Genomic DNA, 20443 nt, shown 5'->3' with positions numbered 1-20443 from the left:
TTCCTTGGTGGTGCCCAAGTGGCTAATGTAGGATTTAATCTGGGGAATGGAAAAACACATGATCCCACCCCCATATTTATGGTGATTACCTTCTTCACGTGGTCAAAGAACATTCTTCAGGCTGGAGAGACTGGCTGGATTCACACTTCATGGCAAACCACCCTGTGCAGCATGCAGATTCTTGCCCAAACTTAGCAGTCAGACAATCACACAGTTCCCACAGCAATGAGATCTCTGTGCTCTCTGCCCCACCCTCCTGGCAGCTCCCATGAGACCAAAAGCCCCTTCCTTACGCTATTGCTCCCTGTGGATGCCAGTGGCTTTTTCCCGATTGATCCACTGAGATTTTCCCCTCCAGAGTGTACCTGCATCTTTGCAATGCTTCCAAGTCACTGCAGCCTCCCCCATTTTGTTAAACTTTAAGAAACACTTTTGCCATGATTCCTCCCTTCTCCTTCTATGCATTTGCATTTCCCCCCTGTTTCTGAAAGTAAACAGGGAGGTGGGCACATCACTCCGACAACAGGAATAGAGCGGGCAATGACATGTTTCTAGGGAGCTCAGAGTAGTAGAGAGGAAATGACTGAGTTCTTTCCACAAGGGCTCTATGGTGTTTCCATACTATGAGGGTAAAATGGAAACCGTGGGCCCAGACAACTGGAGAAACCATGGCAACTTTAGACAGCCCCTTGATTCTCTCCAGTACTGAAGATGCCATGCAGAAATGTCATGACTGGGTCTGCACAACATGACAGACCAACAGGGGCAAGAAATCACCATGGCTTTGAGGACCTGTGAACCCCACCATTTTCTCTTTACCATGGCTGTGCAACAGGGTCAGCTATAGGAACCCAGATCATTCTGGAGCCTGGGAGATGCCAGAAGGCCTCATTACGCCTTGCTGTTCCACTCTCCAAAGGCCTCTAGCCGGAAAGTAAGTCCTGTGGCTGAGTAGGGGTTGGACTCAGTGGCCTGACTGGGCTCTTCCAGTTCTCCTCCTCTATAATTCTATGAGTCATCCCATAGAAAAATCTGTGGGTTCAGTCTGCCTGCCTCTCTTTCACCTTTTTGGGTTTCATCTTGCCCTCATAGTACGGTACTTCAGGAGGAAGAATGTCATAAAACTGCAGAGCTTGAGAGAAATCGTGGCCATAGGGGAAGTCACCTGATTCATACCACACTGTGTGGCTCGTCATGTGTAATTTGCCACACACAGAGCTGAGATGCCCCCCAGCACCACTTTGTAGAGCCAACCCCTGCTCAGTGGTTGTTATGCGAATCTGGTGAGCATGGGTGTTGTAAGGGTTATTCAATCATCTCATAACTTTAAAGGAGGCCATGGGTTGTCTGTGGGCTGTTTAATCCCTCATAATTCTCACTGGTTGGGTTCACATGCTAGGCACCAAGCCAGGGCTTGGTAATGCAAAGTAGGTCCTGCACTCATTCCATATGTACCACAGGTTCACTGTGGCTTAACTACAGTAGGTTGTCATGTTGTATGAACTGTGGGGTGGGGTGGGGTGGGACTCCCTCTCTCCCACACCTTCCTACAAAATCACTTCTGAACACAACTCTTCACTAGGCCAAGTAATGTATATGCCAGTACTCCAAATACAGAAACAAAGGACACGTTTGAGAGCTGGTACCTGTTGCAGCTTTAGTTGCAAGTACCAGGCAGTGGCACCCATTCAGAGAGAAGAGAAGGGCAATAAGAGTGCAGTTCAAAACGCCACAGATCCATCAGAGAATAAAAATTCGGTGGACAGTGGGTGAGGTTAAGGTTTCAAATCAGGGCCCTTTCCCCATTATTTTGATTTCTTTCAGATTCATGTCCCCTTCCTTTCTTTTGCCACTGCTTTTTCTCCTAGTTCTACTAAGGGTTGTGTGCATGTGTCACCTCCCTCCCTGTTTTGATACGGACAGCTTCTTTTTCTGAATTGTTTCTTTTTTTAAAGAGCTTTAAAAAACCTTGCTGTACATGTGCAGTATCCCGTGACTTCTAAAACAGTGTGTTATTATTATGCATCTCCTCCTACACCACAAACCCACTCACTGGTGCCTCTAGGTGGGTGAGTCTTCCTTTGATGCCTTTCATTCTCTTTCATGCCAGCATCATTGGAAAGATGAGAAAAGTATACTTCTTAGAAAATAATAATAATAAAAAGTCCTCAGATATGAAATTGCTGCCTAGGAGTTCATGCCTTGAAGGAAAAGCCATTTCTTTCTCTGGCCATCCCATTTCATGGGGCATTTAAGATCATAGGACTGGATTAGCCATCATGTTAACTGTTCAGTCTATAGCAAGGATAAACAAGCACTGCAACAGATTACTTATGATGGTCCTTTTGTCTGAGAAGCATTGGGTGTTGTCTGGTTTGATCCTGGTTAACCCAAGAGGAGCCATGCTGCATCACACCAAAGCCTATCTAAGCCAGTCTTCTGCTCTCAGATGGTTCACCAGATGCCTATGGGAATGCCTTAGAGCAGGGGTCTCAAACTCAACTTACCTGGGGGCCGCTGGAAGTAGAGTCTGGGTGAGGCTGGGCCGCATCAAGTATTCCACCACCGCGGCGGTGGTGGGCTGCTCATCCCACGGCGCTCCCGGCGGCCGGCCCGGGCGCCGCCACCGCTTTGAAGGCCGCAGGGCCCCTCCCCCATGCCCCACCCATCCCAGCAATTGGCCCGCGGGCCGCGCGTTTGAGACCCCTGCCTTAGAACAAGGTGCCGTGCAAAAATAGAGTAGCAGCTTAGGAAAGAGGCAGGCAATTTCCCATGGCTGTTTCTGAACGGATATCTGAAATCCAAAGGACATCCCTTCCCCTTCCCCTTCCCCTTCCCCTTCCCAGTGCTAATTTGCCACAATCCAGAGCTGACCGGTTTCCCTTTGCCATCACATCATAGTAGGCAAGCCAGTGATGGTCAAAGGTCTGTGTATGCATCAAGTCTGCATGGCTAGGCAGCTTCCCTGTGGCATTACAGTGAACAAGGTCATGATGGGTGTGCGTGTCTATGTGTCTGACAAATTTGCATGGCCGGATGGCTGTTCAGAGAAGCAATAAAGAGAGGCGGGAGGGTATCTGAGAATCATAGTATGGATTTGGAAGTGGCCAAGAAGGCCATCAGGTCCAACCTGCCACTTAGTGCAGGACTCACTTTAAAGTATCCGTAACAGGTAGTTGTCCAGCTACATCTTCAGGGCCCATGTGTGGGAGCTCTGGATTATGGGTTCCATTGTCATATTGCTGTAACAGTCAGGAACTTTTTCCTGATTGTGAGTCAGAATCTGGCTTCCTGTAGCGTGAATCCATTATTCCATGTCCTGCATTCTGTGATGACTGAGAAGAGATCCTGACTTCCTCTTTGTGGCAGCCTTTCAAGTACTAACATATCCCCCCTCAGTCTGCTCTTTTTGAGGTTATATGTGCCCAGTTCTTTCAATCTCTCCTCACATGGCTTTGTATCCAGTCTCCACATCATTGTTGTTGCCTTCCTCTGATCCCTTTCCAGCTTCTCTGCATCTTTCTTAAACTGTGGTGCCCAGAACTAGGCCCAGTACTCAAGATGGGGCCTAACCAGTGTTGAATAGAGAGAAACCAGTACTTCACATGATTTGGAAGTGATACAGTCCAAAATAACATTTGCCTTTTTTGTGAGCTTATCACATTGTTGACTCATATTCAGGTTGAAGTAATTCCAAGTTCCTTCTTGCTTATAGTATTGTTGAGCCAAGTATCTGCATCCTGTAACTATGCATTTGCTTTCTTTTTCTGCACTTGTTACCTCTTTCCAGTTTCATGATCAAGTGGGGACTTGAACCCAGATTTCTCAAATCTAAGTCCAACACTCCTAAACTCCATCAGTTGCCATGGTTTCTGCTGGGCCACAGAACCCAGCGGCATGTAAATGTTTTGAACAAACAAACAAACCCTCTGACAACCCCTTCCCAGACTCTGGGCCTGGAACCACAGTCAACTTTCCTGGGAGGTTCCACAGCCTCTAAATCAGCCAGGCATTTCTGAGGTAGGTGGCTTTTGAGGTCCTGAACCCACGGACTGTCTCCCCCTGTAGAGACCTGTGTGGACTGTTAAGGCACCTTTGCAAGTCCTACTTCTATGGATACCCCTGCCAGAGGAAGATAGGCACCCCACTGATGAAATGCCATGTCTCAACAGGGTCACATGGTTCATAAATTGTTCTCTTTGTGTAGCAAAGTGAAGAACTTTATTTTCACATAGGCATTTTAGAGACTTCTAGATTTGTGTGACTATTGTATTGACTCCTGTTGTATTGCATTGCAATTTATATTTGAAGTGCATTTTATATTGTTCATCACTGTTTCTGGCATCTAAGGAGTCTAAGGAGATGCTCCTATGGACTCTAGATAGCATCTGAGGGGCCACAGGATTTTTAGGATTCCGAGCTTTGAGGTTGGAGATGGTACTGTTCCAACCTCACAGCTGGAAATTGGAGCTCTGACACCTCACAGTGGGTCCAGAAAGAACTACACTGGTATTCTCTGAGCCTTGGAAGCAACCTCAGATAGGGGGAAAGGGGAAAATGAGGAGACTGGGGAGGCCAGGGTATAAGACATGCTGAAGACTCCAGCTTCCTTTTCTTCCCCTCCAAGACACTCCACCTACCTGGGCAAAGAAGCACATCTCACAAAGTGAGTGGGAGGATGAAGACCATGACAACCACTCCCTCCATTCTGTACTGGATGCCATAAACCTCCAAGTTAGGGAGCTTACGGACATCCCAAAAGGGCTGCACCCTGAGTCTTTTAACTGTTTGTAACCTACCCAGAGAACCTTGGCTATTGGGCAAATTAAAATTAATAAAATGTATATATTGGATGGATGGACCATTGCTTAGTGGTAGAGCTTGGCTAAATTCAGCTTTTTTGTGGCTTGCTTTTTGGGTCTTTCCCATAGCTTTTTTTGTAGCAATGGGGAAAGACCTTTGTGCCTGCAACTCTGGAGCAATGCTGCCAGTCAGAGTAAACAATATTGAACAAGATGCATAAATAGTCTGATCTGATAGTTTCTTTTCCCTCCCAATGATCCTCAGATGCAAAATAAGAAAATTCATTCATATGGGCATGATATTTGCAGGTCTCTGATCCTATCTCTTCTATCTCTTTTCTCTAGCACAGTATTAAAGTATTTCTAAGACACACAGGATTATTAGTAAGAAATAAAAAACACCACAAAACAGAACATGGGGCCAGTCCCCTGTGCAGCACATATTCTTCTCTTATGGCTGCAGCCGCCTGCGGTTTCAAGAGATGCATTGCCCGTTATTGTACTGCCTACTCAGATCCTTCCTTCCTGTGTGCTCTCTCTGTTGCAGTTTTTATCATGTCTTCTGAGTAAATTTGATAGGCACAGGAAGTGTCATTAGATATTGAACCAGGAGTCAATAAAAAGGAACTGTTTCTAAAAACACTACATCACCAGCATCCCCCAGGATTTTATACCATATGAACTAATGTCCATGGAAAGATGTTTCTTTCCCTCCTTCTAACCTTCTGCTGCATTGCAGAAATAACTGTACGCACACATATACACGTTTTTCCCAACAGGGGGAAAAAACATGAATAGAAATATTGGCACTGTAACGATTGATGTCTTCATGCATTCACTCCTATAGCTCACTAAGAACTGCCCCCATCACCAAAAGTCACATTTCGCATGGCTACTAGTTTAGTGTATTTATGGTGCATGAGTCATCAGGCTTTTTCCTGATTGGCTGAAAATTAAACACCCCTGGGACTGTCAGTCAGTTACAGCCATTCTCAGCTTCATTCACAGATTTATTTAGCTTGCATACAGTGAAATTCATTCAGAAAACTTCATTCATAAAAACTGCAACATTCTCTCTCTAATCTTTCATAGAAATAAGCTACCATGACCTGGCGACTGAGGAAAATGCACAGATGACTCAAAAGGCTGCCAAAGATGCTTCACTGTAAAGTTTCCATTGATTGATGGTGATGGTGAAGATTCTGAAGTCCAGTTGTACCGGATCATAAATCTACGTGGAGTATTTTTTGGATATTACTGTGCTTTCAAGGATTATCAAGGCGCTTATTGATAGAAACTGTGGTTCGTCTTCAGAATTATTTAGCATGGAATTTTCCCACCTGCATTTATGTGAATAACTAATTCTAAAAATTGCAGATAAGTGAATTTTTCCCCAGTAGAGCAATTCAGTATTAATATGCTAAGGTTGAGTCTAGTTTAAAAAACTCTTTTAATTATTGCTGATCAAAGAAGGGGACATTTTTTTTAGCTCTCTTGCATTGTTTGATATGAAGTAGTGTTTCTCCTTTGCAATTTTATTTTTCCTGCAGCCAAAGCTTTACTATTAATGAAACAGGGCTGTGGCAGTGAGTGTTCAGAGCTGAGGACAATTTTGAGGTTGTTTGCTTGCTTGTAAATGGAGAGAGATCTTTAGATTAAATAGCTGTAGCTTTCCTTGGTTTACCTGTGTGTGTTTCATTTAGATTTAATTTCAAATAGCCAGATGTCAAGACAGAACGAAGCTGGATTTATTAAGAGGAAGAAGCCGCTTGGGAACCTGTCAAGAACACCAACGACAAACAATTCTGCACTCTTCTTTTTCCTTTTCAAATTCATTCTGCTTTGCTTAATTCCATATTATTTTTTCTTACTTATAAGAAGGAAGCCAATTTAGATGTTGGTGGGGAAGAGGACCCAGTGACAGAACTCTGAAGGCTATGAGAGAACGCAGTCCACACAGCCTTGGTGGACACATACTGTATGTAGGACTATCGAGAGACCCAGGGATGCTTCACAGAGCTAAGTACAGTCGTTTTAGAAATGAGTCCCTCACTTCATTGGAGGAAGAGGTACAGAATGGCCCTGTGCATCTCAAAGGCTCTTTGTCTTCTCGTTCCTCAGCACCAAATATACCCATCGAAGATGTCACTGTTGGGACCCCGGACAGCTCCGTGGCTCTGTGCACCTTGATACCTCGCATGGGTAACATTAAGCTGGCCAACACGTCCACCTTACCAAGCTTAAAGAACTTCTGCCTACGGACTAAAGAGGTGCCAAGAATTAAACTCACAGAATGTGCCACTGTCCCCAGCAGTCCAACCTTGCCAGAGATCAACTTAACCAGCTGCCTGTCTGCTGCCTATTCCCGAGGGGACCCAGACAAGCCAGGAAAGACAAGCTCGGACTTCCAGAAGGACAATTTGTTGCTGGGCTCTGAAGAATCTGCCTTCATCTCTAAACAGGAGAAAGACACCAGGCAGAGGGGCGAATCCAGTTTGGAGACCGGCATATCATACACCATCCGAGTGAGTAGCTTTCCTTCTATGTATTGTTATGCTGTTTGCTTGATCCTTTTAAAGATATTATCAATAAGAACAGCAGCTAGAATTCATGCAGTGTGCTAGCAAAGCACTTTGCTGAATATTAGCTCAATGCTAGCAACTATTCCCCAAAACATACTGGTGGTTTTTACTACACTGCAAACATGGAGACTGAGGCAATGGGGGGGCTCAGATGAAACCCACGTAGTGAAATCGTGATATTGGAACAGGGGAATTCCTGGTTTGTATCTCAGCTTGTAAACTTTATACTACACTAGCTCTTCGCCCATCTGAGTTCAGATTACAACATAATAGTTGAGGTGGGGGGAACCCTGCAAATTCCAAGGCATATTTTCATACATACTAAAAGAGCCCTTGAACTCACTGCTTTCTGAATAGGCATGTGAAGATTCATCAGGCAGGAATCAACATGACATGGAATTATTTTAAATCCGATATAATGCAATATTTGAGTTACATGTGTGGGAAACGAGTCATGTGAAGAAACAGCCTTGGGAAAATAATGCTTAACTCTGAACCACTGTGTTGAGGTTGCCACTTTTAAAGATATATTGCAAAGTGTCCTGGTGCAGAGAAGAACAACTTTTGACCTTTTCCTAGTTTGTCCGCTGCACTAGAATCTAACTGCACCCTGTTGTCAGATTTCTTCACCTGTAGGGAGCATGTGACTCCCTTTTTACAGCAGAATCACTGTAACTTGGTCTGTTCCCAGGTGGAATAATCAATGCTGGTTATGACCTATACAGCCCTATGACTTGGGAACAGGTTACCTGAAATACTGGCTCCTCCCATACTTGAGACCTGCCTGTTCTCAAGATCCTGGGGAGAGACCCTTCTCTGGAGACCACTTCCAAGGCGTTCCGTGGCAACACAAAATATGGTCCCCTTGGTGGCCACTGCTAGGCTATGGAACTCCCTCCAAAGGAGGTGACGTTTGTTCCTTCTCTGTTGTCAAAATATGTGCTTAAATAAGGCAAGAAAAAGAGGGAGGGTGCGCCTCTATGCATCTTTTGACCCAAAACTATTTAAAAATCCTACAATTCCCAGCAGTCCCCACCCACCTGGCTGGAGCATGCTGGTTGCCATAGGGCCTTTCTCTGTCTAAACATGCACGGATCGCATCCCAAGTCTGCCTCTCAATGGAGCTGCTGGTGAAAGGAAAACTGAAATCAGGAGACGGAGAGCTCAGATTTTGTTCACGACTCTCCCTGCAAGACTGGGGGCCCCAGTTTGAGAAGTCCTGTTCTCATTTACCTCCTTAGCGTGTTTCAGCTGTTCTGCAGAACCAGGATAGGCAATATTTTCAAACTTTTCTACAAAGTCAAGAGCACAGTAAAAATTCCCTAGTATCCCTTCCTCTCCTAAAACAAATGAGAAGGGTGAACAAGTTTGGCTCCCTCTTCCCCGAGTCAGCTAGCACAGTTGTGAAGCATGTTTGGCCAACGCCAGCTAATCCAGATGGATCCAATGCAACAGAGTTCATTTGGGCCCTTGACCCTTTGTGTTAGCAAGTGCCCATGGACAGCGAGGTGGAGGGGGTAGAAGGCCAACCAGAGATGAAAGATTTGGGGCTCCAGCCTTTGTAGGCCTCCCCCAAATGCTCCTTCTGCCACTTAAACCTCTGCTTTTGCATTCCCAAGCAAAAAGCTCGATTAATCCAGTCCTTTGTCAGCCTCTGAATATGCCTGGCGGGCAACATTCGGTCTGGTGAGGCACAGAACAAGTGTTGGAGGAAGGATCCATGTGCCAGGAGACTTCCTCTGGACCAGCCTAGTTTGCTTGCTCTCTTCAAATGCAAGGGAGGATGCTGTCTCATCATAAATGTTGAAGAGAGATTCATCTCCCAGTCCGGTTGTTGTTCGTACATGGAGTGGGAGGGGTGCAAAACATCTTGGGCCTCCTATGCATGCTATGTCAGGCTCGTTATACACGTTGGAATCAAAGGTCATGAGTAATTTTAAGATCAAAATACGTTTTATCCAGAATAAACTACATAGGTTTATTAGAAATCAATTCTTGCAACATATATAAAGCCAGGCAATTTTGCATTACAAGAAAGACTGATGCTTTTCATGACAGCAAATACCGTTGGGAGTCTAGCAGAGTAACGCTGAGCTGTTTTTTCCAGCATTATTCCCATTTTTCATTTTAAACAATATTGTTGCAAAGATGCTGATTAATTCACCCCACTCACTAGCACCTCTGAATGCTGCTTGGGGTATCCTGCATTGGAACATGTTTTAAGTCTAATTATAAACTGTCCATTTTATTTTTATAACATGGCAAACATCATTTAAATCCAAACAGAAACATCTTGGATTTGGGCTTCAGAGCTCTGGCCCTGAATCCTTGTTAAGAATTCTTTTTGGCTAGCCCTGGGCCAAATAGTATCTCGGAGATTCAATTCCTTTGTCAATTTATACAGCAGATAAAGAGGAAGAGCTACTTCAAAAGAACTGTTCTGTGAAAGTGTTGTAATGCATTGTAGACTGCTAGGATTGTGTCTAGCCTAGGAATGCAAAATAGGTAAAGTGACAAGCTATATTACTGGGCCATTTTTTGCTGCCAGAGAACTGTGTAGGTATTCAGAGTTACACAAAGTTCTTAATCAGGGAGGGTGGAAATGAAAATCAACCACAGGTATATATACATAGGCCTGCAAAGAAACTCAGAAAAATGCTAAGTCTATAAAGCCACTCACTAACCAAATGCATGTTGTTAGTAATTAATGGCCCACCAGAAAAGGAAAGGCATTTCCCTGCCAGGAGCAATTCTGCCTTCCCGCAGGTGACTGGGCAAGTTGTTGTTAGAAGCCTAATATGCAGAGATGGTATGTACTTGTAGCACTGGAATAGTACTGAGTGCCCCGTAATCTAGTCCATTATCCTTTTGCTGTCTGTGATAAGCCCATGCATCACTGACAGACAATATTTTGAAGCTATCATGTGAATTTCATTTAGAATTCTGGAACTGCAAGAGGCCACATAGGCATCAAATACAATCCTTTGTTGCAAGCTGAGGATTCCTCGTACCGCCACCTCCCTGCATATTAACATTGCCATTCCATGCATCTTTACACAGAATAGGTCCCACAAGTTCCCATGAGTCCAGGGCCACTTACTCACTAGTATGTGGGCTTCAAAAGCATGTTGCCCTAAATATATACTGCAGAATGAGACCTATTTCTGACTGAGGTCCCCAATCTGGGTCTGGAGTGGAAGGTTCCTCTGAAAATCCTCTGTGCATAGAAAACAATCTGTGCTGGAACATTTGTCTCTAACATCCAAATTCTGTGTGAAGCCAGAATGTTTTGTATAGAAAAGTGTTCAGCCACAGAACGTCCACCTGAAATGTTGGTCTGGTATAGTGCAGAAGCCGATTTATCACTTCAGTGGAAGCGAAATCCGAGGCCTACATCACGTTTCATGGTGTTTGGTTGTTATGTTCCATGGAGCAATTGCTTGAGAGTCAGAATCATGCAAAGAAGACGCCAGGGACCTGTGGAGAGAGGGTGGATGTATCCTGGGAAACTCTGATTAGTCCTGACTTGTGTGCACAGGGCATGTGATGATATACATCTATATGGATCACATTCCATGTATTCCAAGGCTGGTGTGAATGCATGAGAATTTCCAAACAAACCTGTGCACCGGAGCGAACTGAACCCATTTCAGCAAAGTACTGCAGAAGCAGCCCAGGTAGGAGCTCAGAGGGACTTTAAAAAAAATGGAAACACAAAATCTAGAAAACTAGGGATAACTAGACCTTTTGACTTAGCAGAAAACTCTTTCTAATCTAGCTAGATATTGAACCAATCCTTTCCATCTGTCTTTCTAAGCAGTGAGAGGCAACTTGTTTTCCATACAACTCCCCACATCAGAGCCAACATCTGGAGGGCCACCAATAGCCCAACTCTTGTGTATGAGAACACATCCTGTTGGGCAATCCACACACATCTTGTGTCTGAACACAGATTTGCATCTGGGGTTTGCCCTGTCTTGCTCAGGGTGCCCAAAGCTATGTATGAGAGATTCTGTGCCTCCCAGCAGCCGAAGTTCAAAGGGCAACTCACAAAAAAATAAAAAATAGAAATAAAAAATTAAAATTAAAGCCCTCACATGCAACATGAAAAAGTATGATAGTAAACCTTTGAGGTTTTAAACAGAAAAAAATGCAACTTTTTAAAAGTTGTGATTTCAGAAGTACATGGGAAGTGGATACTCAGATGAAGGGAAAGACTCTTTTTGTAGCCCCGAGTGGGCTGCAATTTTAAAGGCGCCGAAGCAACCCACAATAGAGTCCTTTTATGTTTGGTCTTCTTTGCTCTGGGAGCAGAGCGTCTGCATTTCTGCTTTGCTACAAAATGTGTTTGTCTGTGATGGGGGAGGAGAGAAGTGATACGTATAATACAAGATTAAATGGGTTTCCTACAAACTGAGCAAATACTCGCCAGATGGGAAAGCACACATACTCTCTACTTGTGTTCTTTCCACATGGATGAGGCAAAAGCAAGCATGGCTGAGCAGGGGAACTTTCTCTAAACCGTGGGGTGGTTTTGATGCCAGCTTCAGTGTTGGGAGCGTTGCAGTGATGGCTGGGACTTGATAGGGCCTTTTGAAGAGACTCACGCGCTTTGTGTAGGTTCATGGCAGCAAAATAAATAAAATGCTTTCTTTTTGTTTGTTTAAAAACTCTTTTAGGTATGGATGTCTATATGGCTTTTATAATGTATTTTAAATATTTATTTATTTATTAAAACGTAGTATTTTATTTATTTATTTATTAAAATATTTTTATGCCGCCCCATTCGCTGAAGCCTCGGGGCGGCTTACAACAAATTAGTTAAATAATTATAATTAAAAATATAAACATTAAAATAAAATACATACAGTATAAAATAAGCCGCCCTGGCCAGATAAAATTCAATAATATTAACATTTGAAATGCTGCTTAAATAAAAAGGTCTTCGCCTGGCACCGAAAAACAAATAACGACAGCGCCAGGCGGACCTCTCTGGGGAGCGCATTCCATAACTTAGGCGCCGCCGCTGAGAAAGCCCTCCTCCGACTACCCACCTTCCTAATTTCTTTCACGGAGGGTTCCCGGAGAAGGGCCTCTCCCACGGATCTGAGGGGGCAGCTGGGCATATATGGATGTAAGCGCTCCTTCATATACCTTCCATAATTAGCCATAGGTTCTCTGCATGGTGTACGATAAAAACAGTAAAAACAGAAATAACCAACATGGTAATAACTAGCCCTAGTAGAAATACTTTATGTATCCATCATATACAACAGACAACATCCAAGGCCAGATAGGTACGAAAACATAAACAAGTACCAGTAAATAATAAATGATTATAATAACATAAATAGAAATAAATAGATCTACTTACTTACTTAATTAATCCACAGTGGTCCCGAGGCAGTGAATAAAAACCAGTATAACAGGAACTGTTAAAAAACCAGGAAAATGCACAAGGGTTTTGCTTGGCACTGGGATGTGTAAAGTGTCGGCACTAGGTGCATCTCTCCAGTCGGGGCGCCACAACCGAGGAGGCCCTCCCCTTGTAGCTACCTTCCTTGCATCTCCTTAAGGTGGCTCCCAGAGAAGGACTTCGGTGGTTGATCTCAAGGTCTAGGTACACATATATGGAAGGATACGTTCCTTCAGATATCCAAGCCCTAAACTATATAGGGGTTTATATGTCAGTGTAAGCACCTTAAAGCGGACTTGGACTTAATCTCTATAAACTGCCCAGAGAGCTTCAGCTTTCGGTGATATAGGAATGTAATAAGCAAACCCAAATCTCTTAGAGTAGCTTGGCATAGTGGTCACGAGTCCCTGCACACAGGAGGAACTGTAGCTAAATGTTACGTATTTTCTAAAATACATATTTAGAAATAAATAGTACATGCATAGTATGCAGCACTAAGTCTCATGTTCACGCCCTGGCACTTCCAGTTCTTTTCTTTAAAAAGAGATTAGGTAGCAAGTCCTGAGTAAGCCTTCTGGAGAAGACCCTGGGAAGTTGGGTAGGCTCACACAGGGTAGGTTCACACATCATGCCAACCCCGGTTAGCATTGAGTCATGCGGGTTGGTGACGCTGCAGAACGATGCATGGTACACTCCATGGACAATTAGGCTCATCGAGACGTGTTCCCTTTCTCTGTTCCTTCCCCCTTGATCCTCCAGGTGGTGTCCCAAATGTCATCTTGGCAGGATAGGTCAGCTTCCTCTTTTGATTGAGCAACTTCTTATGAAGAAAGGTTATTTGGGGCTTTTAGCTTAGTGAAGAGGCAAGAAGTGTAGGCACAACAATGGCATAAACATTAAGCATAGTGTGGAAAAAGCGGATAGAAAGTAAAACTACCAATCCAAATACTAGACCAATGAAGCTGAGTGGTGAGAGATCGATCAAAGGAAAAGGTGGTCAGAGAAGTTCATCAAAACCATCAGTGGCTACTGGTCCTTGTGACTACATGGCCCTTCCAGTATCCAAGTGAACATGCTGAGGAAACTTGGTGGAGCGTGGTTGTGCTCACAGCCAGCTTGTAGGCTTCCCAAGGCATCTGGTTGGTCACTGTAGCAGCGGCGTCCTTCTTACCTACTTTTGCCAGAGACCTTGTGTGCATGGGAGAAGATTTACCAGGGTGAACAATCAGTATATGTGGAGCACTAGCCAGGCCGAATACTTCTTTAATTATTGCATTAAATTTGGATCTTGCAAGGAACTCAAGGTGGCTTAGTTAGTCCTCCCTTTTTATCACTGCAACAATCCTGTGTGACAAGTTCAGCTGAGAAGCAGTGATGGGCTTCTTGGCCAGGTGGGGACTAGAACCCATGGCTCCCAAGTCCCCATCTGACCTTCTCACTGCTGTGCCACATTGGCTGTTGTGTCCTCAAGCCCTCACAGATGAAAATGGGAATATTTGCAGCACTCTGTATTCTCAAAGGAGTGAGAATTGTCTTCAGGGCCTCCACTTCCAGTTCATTGCACATTTCAGCAGAATCTTGGCTTTGTGCTCTGTTAATTTTATTTGGCAATAGTCAGTCTTATACTGTCATTAGTTCAGATCTTTAGGCATAAGGTTCATCTATCTATAACTTGGTGGAATTCCCCATAAAAATTGAAGCACCTGGTGGGTGAACTACACTTATTTATAAACCCAGATTTTCTTTCACTTCCTCAAAGAAAAAGGGTCCCTCTGCATCAGTGACTTCTTGAGAACCACATTTTCCACTCCCTACATCTCTTGAGCTGTTTTTGTTTTCTTTCTACTTCTCTCCCAGTTCAGCTTTTGCCAGAATGTTCATGCTGGAGGCCTCTTTAACATTTCAAATGGCAGCTGATTAAAATGTTAAATTATGAACGTTGTCATATTTTAAAATAACATTGCATTAATGTTCCAAAGACAAAGAAAGAAAAAATGCATTGCACTAACATTTTTCCTTTAAGTTTTCTGGGTCTGCCCCCTGATTTTTATTTTACATCCTAAAGTTTTTTTAAAGTTAACAATAAATATAAATATTTAACTGAGAACTTTGGCTACAGGTGAGAAGCCAGCAACAGTGGGAAAGAGGGGGTCCAGAATGGTACACCCCCCTGGAGTGTGGGCCTTGGCAGGTCTCCAGCAATGCCAGTCCTGACCCCCCCCCCCCAACCCTGGCTCCAAAAACCGGCCATTAGAATCCCTGATCTGTAGTGGCTCCAGTGCAGTCTTGTATCTGTACATGCCAATAGAGTGGAACAGGTAAACTGAGTCCGCCCCAAGCCACTATTTTCTTAGCTGCTGCTCATTTAAGCCCACTGGATTTCCATAGACCTGGGCATACTTATCTCGGCATAGGATCAGGGCTGTCCAGATAGGAAGAATATGCAATGACAGGTTGAAGGCCAATTCCTGTACCCTTAAAAGCTGGGTAGAAAAATGCATTTTGGCACCTGCAGCCTTGCCCTATCATAGCTCTGCAGAGGAAAGTCTCTAAATAATTTAAAGATTGTGTTGCACATGGATGAGTATGAGCAAAATGAGGAGTTTTCCAAATTTAGAATATGTAGGCTGCTGCTTAATGTATTTTTGTCTCTACTCTGCCATTAGTTTCAGTTGTAGGGGGAAAGAAGGAAAGAACAACCAACATGCCAGGGCAGCCTTCTCCAGCCTGGTGCTCTTCAGATGTATTGGCCTATAACTCCTAGAATCCCCCAGCCAAGCATGCCAGTTGGGGGATTCTGGGAGCTGTAGCCCAACACATTTAGAGGAGAGCAGTTTAAGGAAAGGCTATGCTCAGGGAGCCTCAGTTGCCTTGCACTAGCCTGGCCCCCACTGGGGGTTTTTTTTTTTTACTCCACTGGGTTTCTTCATTAAGCACAATCAGTTTAACCAGAACTGGGGGGAGCCTAGGTCAACAGCTGGACGTCTGTGACTGCCCCTGCTTATAAAGGTAGGTTTCATGTGTGGAACCTGGCGATGTAAAAGAAGGCCTTTCTCCATATATCCCTACCAGACCATGCGGCTCTTCAACGGAAGCCCTCCTTTGTGAGCCCCCGCAAATGAAGTGAGGGTGAATTGGCAAGAAAAGGGGCCTTCTCTGTTTTCACGCCTCATCTTTGGAACTCTCTTCCAAAAGAGGTGCGACTGGCACCCTCCTTATTCTGTTTTCCCTCCCAAGTAAAGACTTGTTTATTTAGTGCTTATTTTTAGAACTACGGTCTTATTTGCTTTTGAGGTTGGTTTTATTGTTGGTTTTATTGCTGTTCATACTATCCTCCTGTTTCACACCTAACAATAGTTGATTTGATACTGTTTTTAGATGTCATTATTTTCTTTTATTACAGTTATGTTATCTTGTTTCTGCTTTTAGTGAGCTGCCTCGAGAGCCCCTGGGCTATATGGGGGTGGGGGGGCATACAGATGCAATAATTGTTTTTATTTAATAACTAAATAAAGGTCTCAACCTGACCTTCAACTTGTATGAAAGCATGGTTTATACCATTCATATAACCACTCATTTTTTCTTCTGATTTGGTTTGGAGAAAATTCTCCTAGGAAGGGTATCATGATGTTTCTACTTCACTGGCACCTCATGAATAAAAAATCACAATGAAATACACAGATGCATGTGTGGTGTGTGTGCAGTCAGTTTTGTCTACTGTATATTAAATTTGTAGTATTAACTGCCAACTTGGCATTTTCCAGGTATTTATTTATTTATTATAATATACATTTCTATACCATCCATAGCCAAAACTTTCTGGTCCATTTAAAATAAAGTATAAAAGCAATAAAATGCAATAGATAAAACATTAACAAAACAGCATAATTTAAAATAGCATAAAATACATTAAAGGGCAATGTTTATTTATTTATTTAAACAACTTATATGCCGCCCCATCGCATGAGCCTCGGGGAGGCTTACAATCATTAAAATTACATATAAAATACAAAAAAAATCATACATAAATAAATACAAAAGATAAAATATAAAATAAAATAAAATAGTGGATCCAGCCTGGTCAAATAAACCATTAACAATTAAAATAGTGTTTAAATAAAAAGGTCTTGGCCTGGCGCCGAAAAACAAATAAGGACGGCGCCAGGCGGACCTCTCTGGGGAGCGCATTCCATAGGTTGGGCGCCACTGCAGAGAAAGCCCAGCTAAGAATAAAAGGAAGGCACCTGAATGACTGGGGGTGGGATCTTTAAAGGCCTCCGCAAAGAGGGCTGTCTTAACCTGGTGTCAAAATGATGGCAAATTTGGCACCAGGCAGGCCACAGCTGGGAGATTGCTTGAAACATGGGGGGCCACCACAGAAAAGGCCCTCCTCCTAGTTGTCACTCTCCAGGCCTCTTGAGGTGGTAGCACCTGGAGGAAGCCCCTGCAGTTGAGTGTACTGTCCAGGTAGATTGTACCTGGGAGAGATGCTCCAATAGGTATTGTGGTCCTAAGCCATATAAGGTTAAAACCAGCCTCTTGAATTGAGACTGAAATCATAGAGGCAGCCATGCAGGTGGGTCAGTACTGGTCTTGTATGTTTGGAATGCCTGGTCCCAGTCCTTAGTCTGGCTGCCCCATTCTGTACCAGCTGCGGCCTCTGAACTGTCCTCAGGGGCAGCCCCACACAGAATGCATTGCAGGAATCCAGTCCAGTGATTACATTGGAGCCAGGATATCCCTGTCCAGGCTGGGCCACCAGCTGAAGCTGATAGAAAGCACTCCAACCCACTGATGCCACCTGAGCCTCAAAGGATAGAGAGGGATCAAGGAGCACCCCCAAACTATGAACATTTCGTTCCTTAGAAACCTTCTTAGAACAGAAGACAACCACTTGGACAGCCACCTGAAGACAGGAGGAATAAACAGAAAGATATAAAATGGGGTAAACAGAAGAAATATAGAATATAGAATAAATAGGAATGCTGGGCAGGGGACAAGAGAGGGAAATAATGATTTCCAGCAGGTTGACCTGCTCTCTCTCTGCTCAGCCTCCAGGGATCTCTCTTACCATTCCTGAAACCAGTATTTACAGTAGGAATGGGGGCCATACAGGGCCATCCCTCCCAGACAAAGCCCTTTCACATGCATCCTGGCTTGCACTGCCTCCCTTTTCTTGGGGGGCTTCCAGGGGGCTTCTTCTGTGCTGTGGCCCTGCCTCCTTCAGGGACTTTTATGGAGTTTCCAGGCATCATTTTCCACTGAAAGCTCTTGTCTGTTTTCCCACAATGTCTTTCCTTCATGCTAAGGAGGAAACAATGGATTAGATGCAAGGTGTCTTTGGACTGGTAGCACTAGAAACATTCTGTCCTGAAGCTTTCCTGGGCGATTAGTGGAAGAGCAGCGCCAGAAGCATGATGGGATGGGAGGAAAAGCACCCGCACTGCTCCTGGGAGAATTCTCCTTGGCGTTTCATCTACTTTTCTCCAGGGAGCCAGATGCGGCATCCGCTAGGGATCCAAAGCAGCCCCCTCCAGGCACAGGCCAGGCCTTACTTGGTCCGGCTTCAGCAGGGATGCTATAATTTTGTCTTCCCATTCACTGAAATCTCTCATGGGAAGAAAATGAACTTCAGTGACTCAGTGCTTCTTCAACTCATCTATGATTCAGGTGGTGAGAGATATTTTTAGCTTCCCCTTCTCTCATTCTGATCCGCTGCACTGGGTGCAAATGTTTAATTATAATATCCAGGCGGGGGGGGGGGGGGGGGGAGAGAAACCACGGAGAGCACAGGTGTCTGTTTGCAGACCCTTGTAGCTCCAGATCTTATTGAGGCAATGGATGAACAGAGTGGGTTGCAGCTGTTCCATTTACTTCCTTTGTAATTACTTCTGATGACTCATGTGGCTTGGCTTCCTGTTAGTAATCGATCTGGGAACCAGGCCTGACAATTGTGCTTGATCCTTGGCTTTTACAGTTTAGTCTCTTCTTGTCTGGATTTGCACAACATGACAAGCCACTGTACAGGTTGAGCACGGGTTGCTTGTTGAATCATGGGTGGTTGTGTTGTATGAATCCAGCTCTGTGATCAAGCCATGGTTTGTTAACCTCAAACAACCCACAACTAGAACTCATGGTTTGTTTTTAGGTTGTGAACTGTGGATTGTTCATGGATAGGAAATTATGGTTTGTTAGCACAACTGGGTTCACAGAACACAACCTCCCATGCTTCAACCACAACCACACTCAACCTGTCCTGTGGCTTGCTCTGTTGTATGAACAAGGTCAATGCATAGCTAAGACCAGTGGGCTGAGAAAAAAAGCGTTCCATTTTTCTGCTTTGCTTTTTTATTGTGGCAAGAATGACCAAGGAATCTCAAACTCCAGAATACGTCTTTATAATGCATGGCAAATATAGCACAAACGTGGGACTAGAAGGCTTAGAGTTACAGCCATTCCAGTAGCGAAATGGGTCAGGTAGCAGCTGATGAAATAGAATGCCAGTGAAGGCACCCAAGAGGAATAATCGAGTAGAGAGGACTAGCCTTCTGAGTCCTCTTTCCAGATGCTGTCCAGATGTTCTGGAATGCAACTCCCATGATCCACTCATTTGCCCTTTGGCTGGGAGTTAATTCAACACATCTGAGGGCAGCTGCCTCAAGAAGACTGGAGTAGAAAACATAATAGCTTTCGCACACAGGGATCATTTAACATGTGCTTATAATTTACCATCTTCATATAAGGTGTCACCTCCTAAGATAAATTTTTTGTTCTAGTTGAAAGCAATATTTTCCCCTTTCTAAAATAAAAGCAGAAGAACCTCCCTGTTCTTTGCTTGTCAAATTTGTGCATTCATAATAACTGCTAATTATATGTGAGAGCCTCCATGTTTGGCATTGTGGTATAATTAACAGCATGGTTGTTTTATTCTGATCTCTGTGCTGATTTACTTCATTGCCTTATGCCATTGTTCAAACAAGTGCAAAAAGTTAAATATATTTATATACAACCACACAATTCTTTTAAGTTGTCACCTGAGGTTCTGACTGCAGCATTTCTTCAGAGTCCTTCTTGGGCAGATGCAATATTTTAAAAAGAATTCACAGGGTAGAGCAATTTATTCCATCATTTTATTTTACTTAGGTGCAGGGTACTGGGATTTCTGTAAAGAAAAGACTGAATAGCATGAGAAATGAAATCAAGAAGAAAACAGAGCAAGAGTGTCTGATACTGGATATTTGATACTTACATGTTCCAAATCTCGGACCAGCTCATATATGGGGTACTTAGAGCAATTCTGGCAATTGTTAGCCTCCCCACTTGGTAGGCAGGAGTTCATGTAACACCAGCCTCATACAAAAGTGCCTTTTGCAGTGCTGGCTCCAGGTTTTTCAGGACCTTGCCACCAGCTGCTGCTTCCCACAATCCCACTTGTAGATTGCCAGTGAGCCAGGAAGCCGTGGCATCCACGGCGCTGTCCTTGCACCACGACCTGAGCCAGAGAGAAAGTGGTGGGTTGCAGTGGTGAAGAAGCGGAGCAACCCCAGGGGTAGTAGGGCCTTTGACCCATATCTAACCGTGCCTGCTTTTGATACCACCCTGATAAGAACGGTTGCCCGTCTGGGAATCAGACTGAACAGGCA

At 44.1% G+C, this 20443-nt stretch overlaps 1 protein-coding gene across 2 annotated transcripts in view; it reads left to right on the top strand.

Annotated features, from left to right (window-relative positions):
- Positions 1 to 20443, top strand: part of SHC4 (SHC adaptor protein 4) — a 60399-nt gene that overhangs the window by 153 nt on the left and 39803 nt on the right. Inside the window, exon 2 of one of the 2 annotated variants that reach the window (XM_044438997.1) lies at positions 5895 to 7327. In XM_044438997.1, coding sequence (XP_044294932.1) covers positions 6740 to 7327 — 588 coding nt within the window. In that variant the 5' untranslated portion in view covers positions 5895 to 6739. Of the gene's footprint in view, positions 1 to 5894; positions 7328 to 20443 lie in introns of those variants that run through there. The other variant, XM_044438998.1, reaches the window with a different exon arrangement.

This window comes from Varanus komodoensis, unplaced genomic scaffold, assembly GCF_004798865.1.
Source record: "Varanus komodoensis strain SLA01 unplaced genomic scaffold, ASM479886v1 scaffold33, whole genome shotgun sequence".
Classification (NCBI taxonomy): domain Eukaryota; kingdom Metazoa; phylum Chordata; class Lepidosauria; order Squamata; family Varanidae; genus Varanus; species Varanus komodoensis.
The sequence above is the reverse complement of the archived record's forward strand: the minus strand, read 5'-3'. Positions and strand labels throughout refer to the sequence as shown.